Raw genomic sequence first — 23,770 nt, 5'->3', positions numbered from 1 at the left:
CGGAACAGAACAGGACAAATCCAGAGGTAACTAATTCCTTTAAACAACTATTTTTCAAGTGCCTACTATGTGCAGTTGGCTGTTCTTGGTGTTAGTGATATAAAAGAAATGACATAGTCCCAGCCTTTAAGGAATTTACAATTTAGTCAGCAAATAAGGCATATGGATAAATAATTATACTACGTGTTAGAATGTGAAAAGTGTGGCATCATCATCATCATCATACAGCAGAAAGGCAGCATATGTATGCTGAACTTGGAGCCAGGTTGTTGTTCAGTTGTTTCAGTTGTGTCCATTTGTGATTTTCTTGGCAAAGATACTAGAAGGGATTGCCATTTCCTTCTCTAGCTCATTTTACAGATGAGGAAACTGAGGTGAACAGAGTTAAGTGACTTACCCAAGATCACACAGCTAGTAAGCCTCTGAGGCCAGATTTGAACTCAGGTCTTCCTGACTCCAGGCCTAGTACTTTATCCACTGAACCACCTAACTGCCTTGGAGCCAGTACCTGGCTTCAAATGCGTTCGGGTTTTATTGTTGTTGTTGTTGTTTTTAATTCCTAGCTATATAAACATGAGCAAGTAGTTTGACCTCTCTGAGCCTTAATCTCTTAATATGGGTATAATAATACTTAAGAATTGCTGTGAGTTGCTATTATTGAGTTATTATTGAGCCTAGAGATAAAGATAGATGTAAGAACTGTACTTGGGATTTGTGATTTCACTAGTATAAGATACTTTCTGATGAGGAAACTCCCTCTACCAATGTTGGGTGGCATTTTCTCTGTAATTTATAGCCTTAAAACGTGGCCTAGAATATTGACGGGTTAAGTGACTCTCAGTGCCACAGAGGCAGTATGTGACAGAGTTAAGACTTGAACTCTGGTCTTCTGTACCCTAGGGCCAACTCTCTGTCCACTAAGCAATAGTGCCTGTTATCATCACTATCATTAACATCGGTTTCACTATAATAAAAAATACAATTTTTTGCTAAGGTTTATACAACAATTTACATAAATCATATCATTTAATTCTCACAATGATTCAGTGAGGTAGTAAAAGTAGACAGCTAGGTGGCATTGTGTAGAAAGTGCTGAACCTGGATTCAGAAAGACCTGAGTTCAAATTCAGCCACAGGCACTTAATAGCTGTTTAATTCTGAGCAAGTCACTTAACCTCTCTTTGCCTCAATTTTCTTAACTTTAAAATGGGGATAATTATAGCTTGGAATACTTAACTTGTAGAGTTGTTTTTAGGATTAAATGAGAGAATATTTGTAAAGCACTTAACACTGTTATTGGCCCATAGTAGGTACTAAGTAACTGTTTATTCCCTTCCCCCTCCCCCATTATTATCTCCATTTTGTAGGTGGGAAAACTAAGACTCTGAGAGGTTAAGCAACTTGGGTCATATGGTTAGTAAGTGACAGACCCAATACGACAGCATATGATGCGCATGAAAATATATATTATCTTGTTCTTGTTCTTCTGGGATCATTAACATTTTAACATATCAGAGTTGCTGTTCAACATGTCATAGATGCCAGACACAGCAGTATTATTTTTAAATCTACTGTTTGTACTTGTGGTAAATAATTTATGCACATATCCATAATATTCTTCTCCTGTAGTTAGTCAACTAGAATTTATTAATTAAGCCAGGCACCATGCTTATATTTGTTTGTTTTTTTTGTACAGTATTCAGTCAGTTATTGTACCTCTAGTTATGGTATTTTTCTCCACAATTTAAATTAACAAGTTCATTGGGTATGAGGCAGTGATTTTCACCGTTTTTGAATCTGAATTTGACATAGCTGTAACTCATAATATGTTTATTGATCCAGAATTTTAAAAGCCTAATTCAGCTCAGTGAAATTGCTTAAACCCCAGAGTCGTTCTTAATTTTCCAAATGTGTTAGTAAGACAGGGTTTAAAATTTGAGTGCCTGGGTTTTTCAAGCTCTTTGTGTTGTGGTTACAAGATATGTTCAAATTCTATTTAAGAAATGAGTAACACTATCAGTAAATTGAGACTCATGTATCACCAAGAAGCCCAGAACTGCTTCTAAAAATCCTTAGACAATAAACATGCCATCAATCCTCTGCAAATTTTCTTTGTCCCCTAGTAGCATATCAATGGTATATTGATCTGTATGCTTGTAACACTATTAAATTTGTCCTTTTTAGTAAGACTGTTTCAGTATAGCATGATTGGAAAATTTGTCATTTTACTCCTATATATTAGTTATAGATGGTATCATGGGAATTATGTGTATGTAGAGTACAAACAGGAATGACATTGTAGCTCTTCTACTTCAAGAAACAAGCAAAACTTCATTCAGGGACTGAGAGCAGTCAGGGTTGAATCAGTAGCAGGAATTAATTCACTTCTTTACCAACATAGAAATAGCCGTGATCCTTCTACTTCTTGATTTTGCATATTAAATTAAAAGAAGTCTAGAGATCTCCTCAGTGTCACCCAAGGTAGAGGAAGGGATCCTTTGCTAAACAAAATCACAAGGACCTTATGTGTTGTCTAAGACAATCTGCCCTTGAACAAGAAACTACCATGGAACATAACCAATGACTAGTCATTTATCCTTTGCTTGGAGCCCTATGGTAAGAAGGAACTCAGTCTCCTGAAGAAGTCTATTGTTTTTTGAGACATCCCTGATTGTAAGGGATGTGTGTGTGTGTGTGTGTGTGTGTGTGTGTGTGTGTGTGTGTGTTTCCTTCATCATACTTAAATCTGGCCCTGTATCTTCTGCTCCTTACTCCAAGTTTCTCTTTACAGCCAATCAGAGCAAGCCAAATTCTTTCCTTACATGGCAACCATCAAAATACTTGAAGAAAACTGTCCTGCAGCAACATTCCCCAGCTCCCCACCCACACCCTAATCTAACCAAGTCTTCTGCATTTGGCTTCCAGGGCAAGCTCAATTCAATTACCCTCACTTTAACACTTTGAGGGATCTGCAATTTATTTCTTATAAATACTACTTTCAAGATGCCAATCACAACCCATCCATTCCCTCTCGACCTGTGTGAATTCTGTCGGTGTCTTATTACAAATTTTACGTATTTCTTCTAGATCTCTTGATACTGCATGAATATCAGCAGAACATATAGGCTGATGTATGTTATACCTGCAACTTTCTTTCCTCTGAGATTGTGGCATCTGTCACCTTACAGCTATCTAGCATCCCAGGAAGAATGTTGATAGTAAAAAGATGAGGCCTTTATTTAAGTGAGAAACTTGGGGGATCATTAAAAGCACAATTTCCCAAATACAATCCAGCCTATTCTCCTATTTATTTCTGAGCCCAGATCATCATCCATCTTCAGTGTCTGTCCAAGATATACACTGATGGACCTGCTCTGTGGGCTATCCATCGAATTGAAAGTGTTAATACAGACTCTGAGGACAGCCCTTCCTATATCTAGGGGAACACATTGATTGCCACAGGGTGATGAATTTTTTGACCACAGAAACACCTGAACATTCTCTACTGAGGTATAGAGGAGCTGCATTTCAGGGAGTGTATAGATTATCAAATCCTCAGAGTATTAAAAATTACCTTTGTAACATTCTCAAACAAATAAAAATATTCAAACAAAATAAATCCCTGAATAAAATATTAAAATTGAAACTCTATACTAGGCCACTCTGAATCAGCCCCTGTTATTAAATACCCTCAAAACCTCCTTTTAATTACTCTTCATCCTTTTCTCCTCAAGGAATTTAGGCATTCTTGAATATGCACTGGTGCACTGAATTGGTCTTAACAAGGGATCTTATCCTGTAGCATGCCACCAAGATAATTTCCTTTCTGATTATGTAACTCCCTCATTCCAACAATTTAGGTATATTCCTGGAAGGGACAAGGTATCATGCTCCCACAATTTAAGATAACCTTTGACATCATACCACATCAGCAAAGAAGTTGGTAATAACAAGTTACATTGTTTTAACAAGTTTGCAAAACCTTGTAAAAACAGGAAAACGGGAAAGGACAAGCCAATAAGAAAGGCCCTAATTTTTTAATAGACCCCAAAGTTCTAGAAGGCAGAACCAGTTTTAACCAGCCCTAAGTAAGACAAAGGGCATGGGCTTTTGGAACTATGCATGCTTAATTAGCTGATATAATATTGACTGACACACCCTGAATAGAATTAGAGCCTCATTAACTGATCATGCTAGGGACAAGGGGAAACATGGAATGGGCGGACCAGGAAGATTGTAACCTGGAAAGGAACGGACCAATCCAGGCCTGGAAGGGAAGAGTCGTGGCGTTCTAACAGTATAAAACTGTCTCTTGTTTCTGTGTTCCGCGCACTCTCTTCCGAGAGGTGTGCCCTGTTCTCGAAAGAACTGTAATAAACGATTCTTCACTCACTCATAGATTAGTTTCATTTTTGACTAGAGGGCTTGATTTCTCAGAGTCATACAACGGAGGGGCAATTGGCTGTGGCAGCTCGCCAGGGCTTAAGCCTCCACTCTGCTCTAAGGGTCTCTAAGGCCTCATTTCTAACATTCCTGTTGGATTGGTAATCATCAAAGTAGTACAGTTGATAGTGCTGGGTTTCTAGTCAGGAAAGTCCTGATTTCAAATCCTGCTTCTATCGCTTACCAGTTGTGTGACCCTGGGCAGATATCTTAACCTCTCTTGACCTCAGTTTCCCTCATCTGTAAAATGAAATGATAGTAGCAACTAGTTCACAGAGTTGTGATGCATATCGGATGAGATGTGTATGAAGCATTTTGTAAACCTTAAATCATTATGTTACCTATTGCTTCTAGAATAAAATATAAATTTCTCTGTTTAGCTTTTAAAGCCCTATGCAACCTAGCCTCAACCTATATTTGCCAACTTTGCCAATATACTATTGGATATTATTTTCTCCTCCTACATTCTGCAACCCAGCAAAATTAGTCTTCTCATTTTTCCTCACGCATACCTACCTCCCATCTTTAGTCCTTTGCACTGGCTGTGCACCATGCCTAGAATGAACTACTCTCTGTTGTTGTTGTTGTTTGTCCTTCATTCTGGAAGAGGAACATGACATCAGAAAGATGATGCCATAACTTGCAAGTGAATTGGATTTGAGGGAGGGACGGCTGTGCAAAGTCACCAGCCTCACTTTCTCCTCTGGAGCCATCTGGGTCCAGTGGCAAGTTATGGATCAGGACCACTGGAGATGGCTCTTACTACACTCTGAAAGACTTGCTGTAAGAATCATTGGTTAATAGTAGGATTAGGCAATGCCTATATCCTGGAAGTCAAGGTCCTAGAGGATTTTATGAACTTAAGTAATTAGTAGCATTTGAAGTAAATATTTATTGTACTATATACAAAAAAATCTGTGAATGAATCATAGAATGTTAAAGCAGGAAGAAGCCAGCACATTAGAAAAGGGAGAGGACCAGTCAAAATTGAAGACCTATTGATGACCTTGAGGGACAGATTCATAGCAGCTGCTTCCCTTTAGGCATTCTCAGAGCAGCTGTTCCAAACCTTTTTTTCTCTCCTCAAGCCTCCCACTCAGCTCCCTCCCCCACCCTCTCTGCTGATGACCTTGCCTCATAGTGCACTGAAAAAAGTGTGACGATAAGTCCCTCTTCTCTCAACCTGAGGGATGATAGTCCCCCACTATCTCTTAATCTACTCCCAGCTCTGATAATAAGATGCCCTTTCAGCTTACCAAGGCCAACCCCTCTTCCTATGTGATTGATCCTATCCTACACATCTTTTCCAGCAGATTGCCCCTACCATCATCTCAATTTGCTCTAATTATCCATCTCTCCTTATCCACTAAATAAGAAAGAAACAATGATTTATTAAGGTTATAGTATGTACTAAATGTTTTACCAATATTATCTCTTAGATACTCATATCTATTCTGGGAGGAAAGTGCTATTATTACCCCCATTTCATATTTGAAGAATCTGAGGCAGAGGTTAAATGACTTGCCCAAAGTCGTTCAGCTAGTAAATGCCTGAGGTCATAATTGACCTCAGGTCTTTCTGATTCTAGGCAATCTGTTCTATTCATTGTACCACCTAGCTATTTCTCATTAGCTGTTTCTATGCTCCTGACAAACATGGCCTCATATCCTCTATCCAAAAACAAAAAAGAAAATATTAAAATTTAAAAAAAAAAAGCTCACTGGATCCTATCTTGCCCTCCAACTCTCATTCCATACTGTCTTCTTAGCCTTCTCAAATAAATGCCTTGAAAAAGCAGAATATGTTTGGTATCTTTATTTTCTTTCCTCTCACTTTTCCTTCTAACCTCATCATCCAAGTGTAAGTGCCTTTTCCAAAGTTGCAATGATCTCTTTGTTCACTGCCAAGTCAAATGGTTTTTTCTCAGTCCTCCTCCTTCCTGACTCTCCCCAGTATCTAAGACCACTGAACACCTCCTCCTGGATACTCTCTCATTTCTGGATTTTTTGTGACTCCTCTCTCTTGGTTCTCCTACCTTCTTGTCTGGCTTCTCCTTATCCATCTCTTTTACTGTTCTTCATCCTTCTTATTTCCACCAATTGTGGGTATCTGTCCCTCCCACCCCCAGCCTCTACCTCTCTTATCTTTTCTCTCTATAGTACTATCTTACTTTGTATTTTCAGCAGTTCACACGTTTTCAATTAATATCTCTGTGCAGATGATTTCCAGATTCTGTTGTTGTTTGAGTTGTTTTAGTCATGTCAGACTCTTCATGACACAGTTTGGGTCACTTAACCACTGTTTGCCTACTCCACTGGAGAAAGAAATGACAAACCACTCAAATATCTTTGCCAAGAAAACCCCATATGAGGTCATGAAAAGTTGGATACAACTGAACAAGGTCTGACTCTATCTTACACAAAGAGAGAGAGAGAGAGAGAGAGAGAGAGAGAGAGAGAGAGAGAGAGAGAGAGAGAGAGAGAGAGAGAAAATAAATGTAAGTAGCTACCTGTTACATCCAGGATCAAATATAAAGTGCTTTGTTTGGCATTGAAAGCTCTTCACAACCTGGCTACTTCCTACCTTACTGTTCTTCTTACATTCTTCTCCCTTCCCCTTACTCTGTGACCCAGGCATATTGGTCTACTTGTGGTTCCTGGCCTAGCACATTCTATCACCTGTCTTCATGCTTTTACACTAATTGTTCATAATGCCTGGAACGTTCTTCTTCCCAACACCTGAGTCTTGGAATCCCTGGTATTTTTTAAGACTCAACTCGAATTCCTCCAAAAAGTCCTTTGGGTCCTCCCTCCCCAGCTGATAATGCCGTCTTTGGTAACGTTTCCTTCCATCTCTCATGTGTGTGTGTGTATGTATGTATGTATGTATATACATATGTGTGTGTGTATTATCTATCTATCTATCTATCTATCTATATATCTTGTATCATCTGATTTATATGCATTGTATCTACCATTAGAATGTAAGATGGGCATGTGCTACTTTTTTCTTTTTCTTTTCCTCAGTTCTTAGCATAGTTCCTAGTACATATAGTTAACATTTAATAAAGGTTTTTTTTTATTACTGGATTATTGATTCCTTGTGCTTAGTTGTATGGGTGGGGAGGGGTGACTAGGCTATGTAATACATGACTGAGAGGACCACATTGTCACAAGCCTTTCTCCAGGGAAGGAACATCAGGCTAGCATTTGGGTAGGAAACAACACAGGCACAGAAGGGAAAGCATCTGAGGAGTTCCCTACCTGCCTCCACTACGTCAGCATCCTGATCACGTTCTAGTCTCACTTCTAAGCAATCTGTAATTTTCTGACAGTGGCAGATTAGGTAATATTGTTGGGGGACTTTAAGATCAAAGCAAAAAAACAAATAATGTGAATTATATCTTCCAACATAAAACTGCTGAATGATGGCTGCTGTTGACAAAGCAGAGCAATAGGAAATATCCAAGCATTCTGGCTCCTTCTTGTCCTTAGCTACACAGTTTCCATGCTGTAGTAATAGAAAGGATGTGACAAATAATTTAGTCCAATCCTTTCTTTTTACAGAGGAGGAAACTGAGGCTTAAGAGTGTTAACTGAGGTTGTCCGAGGTAACATAGCTACCTAGTGGCCATGTAGAGTATGGAATTCAGATCTTGGAACTACTAGACTAGTCCTTTTTCCTTTGGTCATGCAATTTGATAACCAAATTACTCTAAGTTCACAAAACACTATCCACTGCCAATTTGTCTCCATTTGGGTAAGACTGCAAAGGAAATGTCACATAAGAGTCAAGGAAGTAGGGTTATACATGCTCAATACTCCATATCTTAAGCTGTCTATTCTTATATCCCAGAGTTTATTTCTACAGAAAGATCTAATCCCTTTGAGAATCGAAGTTTGTAAATGGTGAATTTGAAATGAAAAATAAAGAACAAATTTTAACTATAAAGATATGTAAAAGTCCTCAAAATGTGTTTAACCAAGAGCACTTTTCTTAAACTGGAATGCAGATAGCTTCCAATATCTTGAACCAGTGACACAGAGCAGTCCAAAAGACACTGCTGTCTTCTTAAGTTAAGGAGCTGTGTGTAGGAAGGCAGTATTCAAAGATACTTGATAGACTTCCCTTCTCTTCTGTGAATGTATGATCCTAATACTCTGCAACTTAGGAAAGTAGACATTTTTAAAATACATGAAATGAAGCACATAAAGGATAAATGAGTCCTCTGCTTTCATTAGCAAAGCCAGGAATAGAATATGCGGTTTTTTTCTCTCACCAGCTGAACTTGTGAATCAGACAAGACACATATGAGGAAACTTCAAAGAAAGCACACAAAATACAGCATACGCGTTTTACAAAATGAGTTAATAATGGCTTTTAAGTTCTACTGTAAGTGAAGATGCTTGTCTGACTAATCATTTTTTTTCTGTATCCAATTACATTGTCTATAAACGAGAGTAATCATTTGTGAGCTCTTTTTGAAAAAGAAAAGAATACAGTCCTAATCTCAACTCCTTTCAAGCAACAAAAGCAAAATCTAACATAGTGGATTGCAATCACACATTAGTCCCTATTACCACCATTACTCATGTTACCATTTTAGTTCGTCAAACTCAATCCATAACAATGATTTTGATCTTGATTTTCTTTCTTTAATTGAAAAAAAAACAAAGTTCTTGATAGTCACTTATTTTCATTTTAAAATGGCAGAGTAACAAAGAATATTGTTTTGTATTGTAACTGTGGGTGGTAACTGCACTTTCATCAGCACAGATTACACATCCACACAACAATCACAGTTTTTTTTCTCAGACTAATGATACAATTTGTTTATTACATCTCAAAAATATGAGAAGGCTGGAAAAGAAGCTAGTCTGTTATTTCAAATAAAGTTATTCAAAAATGTCATCTAAGCAAATGTCATGCACACAATTATTTAAACAAGATAAATTCAGCATGGTACTTCTAAATTTATTTGTTCTGATGATTCTGGTGATAAACATGTATAAGTAGAATTAGATATAAGGTCTGTAGATAAAAATTATGGATTTATGCATATAGAGGCATATAGGAAATTGTATAAATATATAATATATAGATATATAGAGGGAGAGAATGAAATTTATATACATATGCATTTACATACACATGAAGACTCTAGTCATTGAAGTGGGTATTCTCTCTAACAATGCACTTCATAATCTGTCTGCCCATCATGTGCCCATACATGCTGCTCTCATCCGTGTGTTTCTATAACTTCACCAGATAGGGTTCATAAATCACCCTTCTTCAGTTCTTTGACATCACAGTCAGTCAGTAAGCATGTATTAAGTACCTACTATGGGGCAGACACCATGCTGAGCACTGAGGATATAAAGAAAAGCAAAAGACAGCCCCTGCTTTCAGGGAGCCGCAGTTTAAAGGAGCTATCAGTTATACCTCACTTTTCTCAAGTTTTTTCAGTTGTTTTTTCAGTTGTGTCTGACTCTTCATGACACCATTTGATGCTTTCTTGGCAAAGATACTCAAATGGCTCGCCATTTCATGCTCCAGTTCATTTTACATTTGAAGAAACTGAGTCAAACAGGGTTAAGTGACTTGCCCAGTCTACATAGCTAGAACTAGTAAGTGTCTGAGGCCAGATTTGAATTCAGGAAGATGAATCTTCTGGACTCCAGGCCTGGTACTCCATCTACTGTACTACCTAGGTACCATGCTCATCTTTCCCTCCCTTCCCCCCTTCTCCCCATAGTCACACATTTCTTTGATCTCTCTCTCTCTCTCTTTCTCTCTCTCACACACACACACACACACACACACACACACACACACTCTCACACTTCATATTGGACAAACTAGTATAGGCCAGTTCACTGTACTATCATCTAATCTTGATTCCTCCCCTTTGTAAACAAGAATAAGAGTCTGATCAAACACCTTACTTAAATCCTAATACACTATGCTACATTCCCATTATTTACCAGTGCACAAACATTAAAAAAAAAAAACAGGAAAAGAGGCTTATTTGGCATGAATTATTCTTAAAGTGCTTATGCTGATTCTTAAAGACCATTGTTTTCTTTTCATGATGCTCACAAGTACTATGTTTAATAATTCATTCCCAAATTTGGCTAGGTGTTGACATTAAGTTCTATTGTTTTGCTAGTTTTCAAAAATTTCTAACATTTTTTGTCTGTCTTCAGTCTTCCAGAATTCAGCAAACATAAAGTACATTCTATATGCAAGGTTTTGGAAATAAAAAGAAAAAAATGAAAATAGTCCCTCCCCTTAAGGAAATTACATTTTTCTGGATTATCTTCTATTTCTTTCATAAGTTTGGGATTCAAATAGTTCCGGGATCACATGTGCATAGTCTTTCAGTCCTCAGAAATTTAATTTATCTGAACTGGGAGATGCAAATCCATTTAAAGTAGCTAAGTATTCTCTTACTATTTCTTCACTTATCCTTAGTTTCACTTACATATTTGTTCTACCCTATCTGATCTAAATATTATTCTCCATGATGGGAGAAGAATAAATTTTATAGTACTTATTTACAATGTTTTATAAGCTTTGAATCATTTTTGGCTTTATCTTTCTTCAAGTCAAGTCAAGAAAAATAGTAAGTGCTTACTGGGATTAAAAATATAAGCCAGAAGAAAGACAGTGGAAAGAGAGCCCTTGCCCTCAAGAAGCTTGCATTCTAATGATGGAAGAGAATACATTAAGGGATTAAAGGAAGCTAAATGTAGGGAGTGGGGAGAGAACGTTCAGAGGGTAAGGAGTTCAAAGATGCAGCGTGGAAAGGAAGGAATACTTGGTTGGTCTGAGTATCATCTTTAAAATGGTTGTACTGGGAGGAACCAGACAATCAGAGGAAGAGTCTAAGGATGGAGTGAATATGTTCAAGCAAAAGAAAGCAATAAATTGGTCAGGTCTAAATAGATATGCTTCATTCTGTACCTCCAGTTTGTCACTTTTCTGCTGAGGAGGTGGGAAGCATGCTTCATCATCAATTTCTGTTCAGTTGTGCATGATTGATCATTGCACTTATTAGAGTTCTTCAATTTTTCAAAATTAATTTCCATGACAATGTGATAATTATATAAATTGTTCTCTTGGTTCTACTCATTTTACTCTACATTAGATCATCTAAAGCTTCCCAGCTTTATTAGAATCTACCCGTTCAGTCATTTCTTATGATAGAATAATATTCTATTATATTCATATCCTGTAATTGTTCAGAAATTCTCCAGCTGCCAGGTACCCACTTTGCCTCCAGCTCTTTGGGTCCATTTTCTCTTTATGTTACCTCTTTGGGTGTACACTTGGTAGTTATATCAGCAGGTATATCAGTAGTGTCATCAAAGCATATCCACACTTTAGGGACTTTTTGAGTATAGTTCCAAATTGCTTTCCATAATGGTTGGATCATTTCATAGCACTAACAGTATTTTAGTGTGCCTGTCATTCCACAGTGCTTCCAAAAGCTGTCATTTTCCCCTTTTTGGTGTAATATTCCTATCCTTTACTATGTCCCAAAGTTCATCTGTTTCCTACTCAAACTTTCAAAGTAACTGGAGTTATATTCCAGGTTTCTTCTATATAGCATAATGCATTCCAGTATGAAACAGCATCAATGGTCAGAATGAAAAAAGTGGCTTTGCTAAATCTTGTCTGATTCTGGTTTTCATCTCAGATACATATTCTAGAAGGACAGCACATCTCCCCACAACAGATCTTCATATATCACTTTTTATACGCCTCAATGAGAATTCACAAATCAGTTTGTTATAATGGAAATAGCATAGGACTGGGAGTTAGGAGGCCTGGGTTCAGGGGTGTACTGAAGTCTGCTTGAACAGGTTCCTGAGAGTCAATTATTCAATTTTTGTTTTGAGTATTTATACATCACAAATCAGTAACCACTACAAATTGGGGCTTAGTTTGTTGTTTTGTTGATTGTCTAGACTTAAGAAAGTGATGAAGAAAGTGTTAATAATGTAGATTTAACTTAAAAGTGTATAGACATACATTCCCTTCCCCCTAAGAGATCTGATTGTTAAATATTTACTAGCATACCATTGGCTAGGTCCTACTTCTTGCTCTGGAATCAATTAGCTGTGTGACCTTGAGAAAATCACTTCTCTCTTTGGTTCAGCTTCCTTGTCTATAAGACAAAGGAATTGGCCTAGATGATCTGTAATTCCTTCAGTCTTGGAAATTCTGTGATTCTATACTCAGTCAACTGGTGAACATCTTATTATCTCAGGGTTAATAACAGGATTCTGGAAACTTGCTAGTGCTTGTGAATCCTTTTGATTTTATGAAACATGAGATGCTGTTTCTCCTTCCAAAGGTCTAAATTCTCCCTCTAAGGGAGGAGCTTCCTGCTTGTTGTATAGCTCAGAATTGTGGAGTCTCACCTCAGGGTTTAGAAAGGGACCTGATAGGACATGTAGTCCAATTCATAACTGACAAAAAGTAGCCTCTAGAGCAAGTCTTAGCTTGGAGTCCACAGATGCACAAGGTATCCATGAATTTGGATGGGTTTGGGGAGGAGGGAAAATTCAATTTAATATAATTGGTTTCCTTTGTATTCCTATGTATTTTATTTTATACATTTGAAAATATGGTTCATAGCCTTACCAGACTGTCAACTGGGATCTATCACACACAAACACACACACACACACACACACACACACACACACAATTGTTAAGGACCCCTAATGTAAAGAATAGAGGGTTTTTTTTATTATTATTAAATCCATTCCCCTCCTTTTCAAGCTAAGAGATCAGATTGTATTTATAGTACTATAATTAATGGTACCTCAGGCAGGGAGATAAAAGAACCATATAGCCTCAGGTTATTAGGTTTCCTCTAAATCCATACCTTTTTATATCAAGTTTAACTATAGTCTGTTATGGTTCCCCTTTAAACTATGATGATAACCTCCCTGCTATCCACTAGACTTCTGTTCCCACAATTGAGTTACTAGCAAAACTATTTTTTACATAGGTGTTATGTGTCTGTTAAACTAAGTATAAAATATTAACAGTAATTTGTTCTAGTAGTTGTCCAATTAAAGGGTTTCCTGTCCTACACCTAAGAGATAAGTAACACGGTAACAATTCTGAGAACTAAGATTTTTTTTACTCATTTATGTCTTTGTGAAGTACTATTTTTTGCATAAAGGATATTGTTTTGCTTCCCCTAGAGTTAAAATTAAAAAAGGGTAAGTGTGCCTTTGTCTCAAGATGCAAAATTTAGAGGGAACTTACAGCATTAGAAGTCTTTTTGTAGGTCGAAAATCCAGAACTTAGCACCTAGTCGCCAAGAACAATTTTAGTACTGTGCCTAGAAGTTCTTTCTCTTTTTTTAAGAGTCCTCACACAGCTCCCCTGGGTTGTCATTGTCTTCACTGGGTTGGTTGCTCAACTCAAAATCTCTCTACAACTCAACTCTCGTTTACCAGGTTTAGTCTTCTCTTGAGTCCATAGTGAGCTCTCTTCTCTGCTGCCAGGGATCTCATTCCTCAAAGTTGCTTCCTTGAACTCTTACTGAGTAATGAATCTCAAAGTACTGGATTGTGTTTTTTTACCTCTTGAAAAGTCATGCTGAGAGCCATAGGAAATTGGAAGGGAAGGAAGAGGAAGAAATCCCTCTCCCTCTCCCCAGATATCTCTTCTATGGAATACTCCTATACTCTTTCAAATTCCCTATGGCCTAGTTATATAAAGGAAGGGGAAGGGGGTGTAATGTGTTGCTGTTTTTTTTTTCTTTTTCTGATACAGAGAAGTATGTATACTTTGTAAGGGGATTTCATGTGTGTTAGCACTGTATTACCTCTGTAAAATTAAAGCATTAGACTCCATGACTTCCTGGGTCCCTTCCAGCTCACTCTATGATCCTATGAACATTTCTTTCATGTCTCCACATTTCTTTGGCCATATCTATTCACTATGATACTTACTGTCAGCCAGCCTTGGTCACAAAATTCAAAATGGTAAAGTAATGCTTATTAGATATTTGTTTTTACTTACTGGCCATAAAAACAGTATTTCATGTCCCAACAATAATGGACTTCATTAGCTCTTGTTCACAAAGATTAATGATGCTCATTTTTCCCCTTGTGCCAGCCATTTTTTACTACTAGTCTAAGTAGGGGAAAATGTGATAAACTGTTCCCAATACAAATAATGCTGCTAACACTAAGCAGTTTTTGTTGAACCTTGGGTCCCTCAGGATTTGACCTCTGATTACAATTTACTCCTTACTAAAGGTAACAATAGAGCAAAAACCATATATTGTCCCTTTCACTTTCCTCAGAAGTTTTAAGTAAACTTCATTCTTCTTGTTCTGATTATTTCTATTCATCTAGTCAATTTCTCATTCCACATAATTGTTATTGAAAAGAAACTATTTATGATAAAGAATTTTTTTCAGGTTGTATAAGCAAAATCATTTTGAAAATTGAACTATCAAATGTATATTAATTAAAGTGAAATCTATGGATTGTCCTACTATGTGTGATACTGTATAAATACATATTTGGTTGAGAAACACATAATAATATAAATAATAGCTTGACTGTTATAGTTACTATTTAATTAAAATACATATTTTCTCTAAGTGAATGGTTTAATTCTAGCTCTGTGTTCCTTACATTCTTCCTTTTTTTCCCCCACAAAAAATGTTTTAGCTCCTGGTCAAACTGTTACTGTGGTTACGCAAACTCTGGTTACTAAGGAAACTACCATCTCCAAACTAGAAATGCCATCTTCTTTGCTGTTGGAGGTACCAGCCCTAGCTGACTTCAACAAGGCGTGGACAGAGCTCACTGACTGGCTTTCCTTGCTTGATCGTGTGATAAAAACTCAGAGGGTGATGGTGGGTGATCTTGAAGACATCAATGACATGATCATCAAACAGAAGGTATGAAGAATAAAATATAAGAAGCTGACGCATATTTGCTGCTGCTGTTGCTAATGTTGTTGTTTTTCTTCAAGTTAATGATGGGAACAGGACAGGTCACTATTGTGGATTATATAGAGTTGGTTTTTAGTCAGCTTTCTCCATCAAACATCTCTTTCATTTCCTCCCCAGACACTTCAACTCATCACCCCCTTTCTAGCCAGTCAGTCTTAATGTACTCAGGAGAAAAAAAATAATAATTCTAATATTAGTTAAAGCAATGTGAAATTAGGAAGGTATATGTCAAAGAGAAGGAAAATAGCATTTCTAAGCACATCTAGCTGGATGGAGTTCAGTAAAAACAAATGTGGGGGTTTTTTTCTGCCTAAGTGATGCCAAATGACCCATTTGAAGTTTTTGCTTTTAAATGTTGTTTTGGCACCATATAGTGAATTCCCAAACCAGATGTAAACAATCTAGGGCTTACCCACTAGTTTGGTTTATTGGTGGTACTTTTTTTTTCCTTTCCATTGCTAAGGATAATTGAGAGTTGGATATAAATATAAAAGAGGGAAATTACTTAAATTGTGAGTTATTTGAATTACTCTAGATTCAAAGATTTGAATTTATACAGCAGTAATATCTTCCCAAAAAGAGATTCGTAAACATTGTATTTCTCAGACTTATAGAACCGATTTTTTCCCAGAATTACTGTTGAAAAGAAATGTAGGAAAATGATGATGGTGGTGTTTCCATATTGAAAATAAATATACAATTTTTTTTTATAATCTTAGGTGCTTAGGTAAAGTATTTCTGAAAGCCTTATATGTTGTCATTATCCTGCCCATAAAGATCCCAAGCACATGAAAGGAGAAAGCAAAAAGTTGTATTGAAACACTGTTGCTAAACAATTCTCTGAAAATAAAAGGTGCAAAAAATTTAGAAATGGTATCAAAGAAAGTTTAAAAAATAGTCAGCAATTATGTAACAGTAAAAGTGATTTTATACTATGCATAATTTAATTAGGTTCCAAATAAAATATAATCACTCGACTTTCATAAACAGATTTTTAGTAGTGTCATGATTTTTTGTCTGTTGTAAATAAGCTGTCACCCAAGTAATGGAACAATCCTAACTTTAATTTTCCATCAAAACCAATAGGATAGCACTGAGGGGAAGAATTGCATATTACTTCACTAACCTAATTAATTTTTACAACATCATTAAAATTTTTATTTTGTGAATATTCATATTTATGTTAGCGTGAATTATCCTAGGGTTTTAGTGTATATTTTCATACATGCATCTTATTATTTCTTGGATGAATGTAACATATTACACAAAAAGAATTATATATTTACAAGTCGCTAAGCATTAAACATTATGTACCAAGCACTATACCAGCCACTGAGGATAGAAAGGATAAAACAAAATTGTCCCTGACCTCAAGAAGCTTATATTCTAGTAGGAATAAATGACATGTGTACAGCAAGGCAATATAAAATATAGACCAAGTAAAAATCAAGTGTTGGGGTGGGGGGAAGAGAGAAGTGCCAACAGTTGGGAGGACTCTTCCTGGTGGTGCTTAAGCTGAGCTCCGAAGGAGTTGAGGGATTCTGAAAGGTGGCAATTAGGTGGAAGAGCAAGCATGGGAGGAAAGCTTGGGCAAAGTCTTGGAGAAAAGAGGTGGGATACTATGTATGAGGACCAACAAGTGGGACAGTTTGGATGAAATGTAGAGTATGTGAAGATGAGTAATATATAATAATGCTGGAAAAGTAGCCTGGTGTCAGATTTTGAAGGGTTTTAAATGCCAAGCAGGAGTTTGTATTTTCTCTGGATGTTTTTGGATGGGGAGGCACTTGGTCATATCTGTACTTTGGGAGTATACATTGGCATTTGGATGGAGGATGGATTTGACAGGGGAGGGATTTCAGGTTGGAAACTGATAGAGAGGCTAATTTAATAGTCCAGGTGAGAGGTAATGATGGCCTATAATAGAGTGATTGTATGAGTAAAAAAAGTAAAGCTAAAATCAGTAGCTTTGTGGAATGGTGGAAAGAGTGCTGGATTTAGAGCTGGAGGACCTGGGTTGAAATCCTGACGTAGCCATTAACAGCTTACATGATCGTGGCAAATCATTTCAGTTCTCTGATCTTAAGCTCTTCACCTTTAAAATAAGATATTTAGGGTAAATGACCTCTAAGGACTTTTTAGATCTAAGTCTTTGACCCTTTGTTTGGATTTGAGAGTTATTGACAACCCTAGATGACAGAAAGGCTGATAAGGCCTTCCACAGCAACAGGGGAGTTAGGAAATGGAGTGAGTTTTGGGGAGAGATAATGGGTTTTCTTGTGGATATGCTAAAGTATTCTGTGCCTACTGTACATCCATTTGAAAATGTCCAGTAGGAAATTAGTGATGCAGGATTGGAGATATAAGTGAAGCTAGGGCTGCTGGATGTATAGACTGGAGGCATCTCTTTACAGATGTGAACTTATGGGAGCTGATGAGATTACCAGAGAAACAGCAAACAAAAGAAGGCCCTAGAGAGACACAACCATATTTCAGGAGTAGATAGAACGTTGAACTTGGGATCAGGAAAGTCTGAGTTCAAATCCATCCCCAGATACTTACTAGCTGTGTGACCCTGGCAAGTTATTTAACCTCTGTTTGCCTCAGTTTCCTCCTCTGTAAAATGGTAAAGTAGCAGTACCTACCTCCCAGGGTTGTTGAGAAGATCAAATGAAATAATATTGGTAAGGCACTTAGCACAGTGCCAGGTGCATAGTAAGTGCTATAGAAATGATATTAATATTAGAAGCTGCTAGATGGCTCAGTGGCTAGAGCACAAAGGGTCTGGAGTCAGGAAGACCTGAGTTCAGATGCGGACTCAGATATTTGCTAGCTATATGACTTTGGACAAGTCACTTAACCTTTGTTTGTTTTAATCCATTGGAGAAGGAAATGGCAAACCATTCCAAAATCTTTGCCAAGAAAACCCCATGGACAAGTATTAGCATGCTATAGTCCACAGGGTCATGAAGAGTCGAACACAACTTGAATAACAACATTATTGTTATTGCTGTTATCATGATTCAACAAAGGACAGTGAGGAGGAGTCAGGTAGGAAGAGAAGCAAGAGAGAGTCTCCTCACAAAATCTCAGAGAGGAAAGAAGATCCGGGAGAAGAGAGTGGTAAATAGTGTCAAATTTTGCAAAAAGGTCGAGAAGAATAAGAACTGTAAAAAGGCTGTTGGATTTGTCGAGTAAAAGACCATTGGTACTTTAGAGAGAACAGTTTTAATTTAGTGATAATGTCAAAAGTCAGATTTCAAGATCTAAAGACATGAGTGAAAGCAGAGTATTATAAAAATAATTGTAGTAAGTGAAAAAAAATTGAAAATAAATTCTACCTGATCACATTTCTTTCTCCTAGGAGAGTTACTTAATGACAAAGCAGGGGAGAGATACTTTTGAAAAAAAAATATATAATTTATTTTGTAAAGTATAGAGTACACATACATTACTTCAGTTATATGTCTGCACCCATTTATAAAGATTTTTTAAAAACCTCTCTGCACTGCATTGTCGTGTAAATTCTAAAGGCTGACCCTGAAAGTATTACACAACCAAAGCTAGTTCAATAAATATAAACCCCTAGGCGTCTAGGTAGAACAGTGATTAGAACACTGGACCTCAGTCAGGAAAACATGGGTTCCAAAGTGATCTCAAATACTTACTACTGTGGGTCAGTCACAACCTCATTTTCCTCATCTGTAAAATGGGAATGATAGCATCTACCTTCCAGGAAAGCTGTGAATATGTGTAAAATTCTTTAAACCTTAAAGCAAAACCATAAATTGTAGCAACTATCATGACTTCTAAATCCTGGGAAGTCCTCATTTCCTTTTCTGTGATTCTTTTTCTTTTATTATTGTAAGTGAATTTTCTGTCTTTTCCCACCCGCTGCCCCTGTTCTCAATAAGATGTTTCAATAGTATGATTAGAAATTGCATCTTGCATTTTTATAATGGTTTAGGCTTTGGAAAGTATGCATTATACCTAGTTGATTTTCAAAACAATTTGGGTTTTTTATTTATTTTATAAATGAGACACGGCAAGTTCCCTGTGCCAAGAAACACAGAGACAAGGCAGCAATCCATGTTTCCTGATTGGTACTGCTCGTTACACCATGCTGTTACCTCCTTAGAGACACCAAGGCTGTAACGATTTATAAATTATTTTAGTGGTTAACATGAAATCCCCAGTCTCCCTTCTTTTCATAAGTCATCTCATTTGATTCTCACAATGACCTGTAAAGTAAGGATGCTATATTTATTCCCATTTTATAGATAAGGAAGCTGAAGGTGAAAGAGGTTAAATAATTTGGCCATTGTCACATAGATAGTAAGTGTGGAAGGCAGGATTTGAACTCAGGTCTTCCTGATTCCTAAACCTGTGTCCTATCCACTACTGTGCCTAGCTGCCTCCCACATTATCTCACAAGTTCCTCAGTGTATAATAGTGCCCAGTTTCAAATCCCTTCTTTCGTATTAAACTTTCACCTCTGGGCAAGTCATTTCCTCTGTCAATAAAATTGTCTTATTAACAACTAAAATTCACATTTCTGTAGTGCTTTAAGGCTTGCAGTCTTCTTCACATCCGCTTTGAATAGCAACCAGTACAGATATTGGCTCCATTTTACAGATGATGAAACTGAAACTCAACTGCTCAAACTATTTTTGCCTATGCTCAAACAAAGCCAGAATATGACCATAGTTCTAGTCCAAAGCTCTTTCTACTCCACTCCATTAAAGTGTTCATGAGGAGGTAGGGAGTAAAAGAGGAGTGTAGAATAGTGGGTATTATTACTGTTGTTGTTCAGTAGGACAAACCAAAAACAGATGTCTCTGTATGTATTATGTATTATATATAACAAATATATATAGAATGTGTATATACATACATATATAACATATACAATACATATATTTACAAAATATATGCTTGCACATATCTATACATGTGCATGCATAGATATACACACACATATATGTATATACTCACATATACATGAAACAGTCATCCCTCAACATTCTCACTATTTTCACAGGTTAGGGGAGCAGGAACCCTGCAAATGTGAAAAATTAGGAATAACTTTAGACCCCACCCTAAACCTTTAGTTTTAATGGTTTGGTCATATTTATTTAACGCACGAAACAAATAAAATAACACATTGCACCCATAAAAAAGTTGTAGTTTCTATGTAAGAGAGTTTAATATCTTGCACACAATGCAAAGTCTTTATAGCTGCTGGTGTAGCAGCAGCAACTGCTTCACAGATTTCCTTCTACAAAAAGCTCACTATCCAAGGATTGCTATAGGAGAAAATCACTTGACTGAGTCTGGATGGTAGAGCAATAAAGAGGAGGCTTTCCCAAAGAGAATGTGTAGCCTGTAGTTCTTTATCACAACTGAAACTGTTAACAAAATTTAGCTGTTTATAATAAATTTATGTACATATACTTATGGTAGTAAATGATAAAATAGATTAATAATATACAGCATTTAAGACTTTTTTTTAGTTTACCTACACCACAGACTGTGATTTTTCTCAGTGTGCAGCATATCTCCAAAAATTCCCATTTAATTATCAATGACCAACCTGCAAATGACCAAAACCGAGAATGTGAAGCCCTCGGATATCAAGGGATGACTTACACACACACACACACACACACACATATAATATATATATTATATATATACACATATACATACATACATATATAATAAACACATGTATGTTATATGTTTACATATATAGTTGAGTTGATTTCTAGCTGAAATTAAGGTTTGAAATAACAATAATAACATTTTAAGGTTTGCAAAGGACTTTCCACATGTTCTCATTTGGTTCCAATAAGAACTATGTGAGGAAGATGCTATTATTATCCCTATTTTACATAAGAGAAGACTGAGGCACAGGGAAAGCTTAAATGACTTGCCAAGGGTCACACAACTTGAAGGTTTCTGAGGTAAAATTTGAACTCATCTTCCTGACTCCAAGTATAGCACTCTGTCCGGAGTCATGTAGCCTCCTCATAAGGAATATGAAGTTAATCCAAAATAAAATATTGTATTTCCTTTAGTTTTGGAAAATGGACACCAAAAACTTAAACCACTTTAATAAAGTTATACTACAAATGTATCTTTTGTGTAGTAGGTGCATAATTCAATTATTTATTCATTATGATGAATTGATTGAGATCTGATAAGGAAATACTATTCTTAACAGAAAGAAGAGTGTACAAATGTTCCCTGACTTCCTTAGATTTCATTACCACAACCTCTGAAAAGCATCTGAACCTTAGCAAAATTATCCAGGGGTGTAATCTGTAATTGTGTTCATGAAAAACTTAGTTCTTCTGTGCTTGAATGGTTTTAAAGCCACAGGCATCCTATGATTGAAAGACTGCCCCCAGAAAACCCCTTTAGGGCATAAGGACATGATATTTAAATAAACTAACCTCTATAATCACCTATGAATCTTTCATTTCAAAAGATTATATATAACTGTATGTAGTTAAAAGTTTATTTTCTCTTCTAGAAAAATTCTTACTTTTAGAAAATGAAAAGCTAATGCCATTTTAAATGAGTTTTCACTTAGAGAAATATATTAATATAATTCACTCAGTGAATTATATTCAGAACCTAACAAGGAATTTTCTCTATGGAATATCTCAAGACTTTCTTGAGTACGGAAAGGAAAAAAAAGTACCTCTAGGCTTTATGTAAGACTATAGAATATAGAGTATTATACTCAGAGCAGATGTCTCCAAGATGACCCTCCTCCTACCTAACTGGTGAAAAAGTTTTTACCATGCACATCCAATATGTATGTATGTAGCTATCTCTAAGTTATATATTTGTCTTGCTGTAGTAACAATCATATACATATACAACTTAAAAGTAGAAGTTAAAAAGTTGTGAGATACGAGGGACAAATTGAGATACATTTTCAGACACAGCCAGTGTGAGAATTTGTTTTATTCAACTATACTTATTTGCTACAATGGAAGATTTTATTTTTTCTCTAATGAAACAGAGGAGATAGAAGGGAGAGGGGGAAGAGTGATAGGTATGCCAAAAAAATTTGAAAGGAAGGTCATTGTAATATATTTTTTTAAGTACAGAAAAGTTCAGGAGACAAACAGTGCAGCTTTAAAACTAAAATTGAGTTTGTTATATTCTTTTTAAAATGCATGGTTTCACATACAGTCCTCTTTGTTTTATGTATCTGGAATTGCTTGTATTTGATAATGTATGACAAGTTCAAAAAAGTTAAGTGAAAAAGGGGGGTTGAGATACATATTAAATAATAATTACTCCTAAAATCAATGGGGATGCACTGGACTTTGTTGGGTGGAGGAGAAGCATGATTAGACCTGTGTTTAGGAAAATCATTTTGGCAGCTTTGTGGGGAATGGATTGGGTAAAAAGGAGATTTTGAGGCAAGGGAACTAATCAAGAGGCTTTTGCAATTGTGCAGGCGAGAGGTGATCAGAGCCTTATCTAGCTGTAAATAGAGAAAAGGGGATAGAGGTGAGAGATACTATGGAGGTAGAAATGACAAGATTTAGCCATTGGTTAAATAGGATGAGGAAGAGTGTGGAGTTGAAGATAACATTGAAGTTGTGAACCAGGGTAACTGGAAGGATGGTGATGCCCTTGACTGAATTTGGAAAATTTTGAGGAAGAGGTTTGTATTTAGGGAGAAAGATAATATAATAAGGACTGCAATAAAAATTGCAACCCATCCAAACTAACTCATATAGTGTGACTCACTCTGTTCCACCCAAAAGGAAAAGGGTAGAGTAGGGGCTCTTAGTCATGTGGGGGTACGCCCACATCCACAAGTTGATCTATTCTAGGTGATCTAGGGGAGAGCAAGAAGATATGCTGGGGTGGAGTAATTTTCCCAATGACTGCTCACTTCGATGCCTAAGTAAGTGATTTAGGATACAGTTGCTCTGAGAGGCTACCATAACCCTCAGAATTATTAGTATTGGAGAACATGGGCAGGTGTGGTTGTGTTGGAGTCCAGCCACATGATTGGCTATCTTAGGGAGGGTGGGATGGAACCCAGTTTTTCACCTTCCAGCTGAATAATCACACACTCCTTGGTGTTGGGCTATGTTCCAGATTTTGTAGACCATAGCTCCAGAATGAATGGGCTATCCTTTCCCTAACATCTCTGTGTAATGAAATTCTTCAAACTCCTATTGAATTCTAGAAGAATTCAGACTTGAATATTTATAAATTGCTTCTTTAAAAAAAAGCACTTGAAATTTACAACTAAATTAACTTTTTATAAATTTAAAGTTAGCCCTTAAGAGAATG

General features: G+C 36.6%; 1 protein-coding gene across 1 annotated transcript in view; it reads left to right on the top strand.

Moving 5' to 3' along the window:
* The window catches only part of DMD (dystrophin), a 2,133,690-nt gene that overhangs the window by 1,392,285 nt on the left and 717,635 nt on the right, over nucleotides 1–23,770 (top strand). Inside the window, exon 50 of the mRNA XM_027841994.1 lies at nucleotides 15,153–15,385. Coding sequence (XP_027697795.1) covers nucleotides 15,153–15,385 — 233 coding nt within the window. The remainder of the gene's footprint in view (nucleotides 1–15,152; nucleotides 15,386–23,770) is intronic.

This window comes from Vombatus ursinus, unplaced genomic scaffold (assembly GCF_900497805.2).
Source record: "Vombatus ursinus unplaced genomic scaffold, bare-nosed wombat genome assembly UNPS02004827.1, whole genome shotgun sequence".
Lineage (NCBI taxonomy): Eukaryota > Metazoa > Chordata > Mammalia > Diprotodontia > Vombatidae > Vombatus > Vombatus ursinus.
The sequence above is the reverse complement of the archived record's forward strand: the minus strand, read 5'-3'. Positions and strand labels throughout refer to the sequence as shown.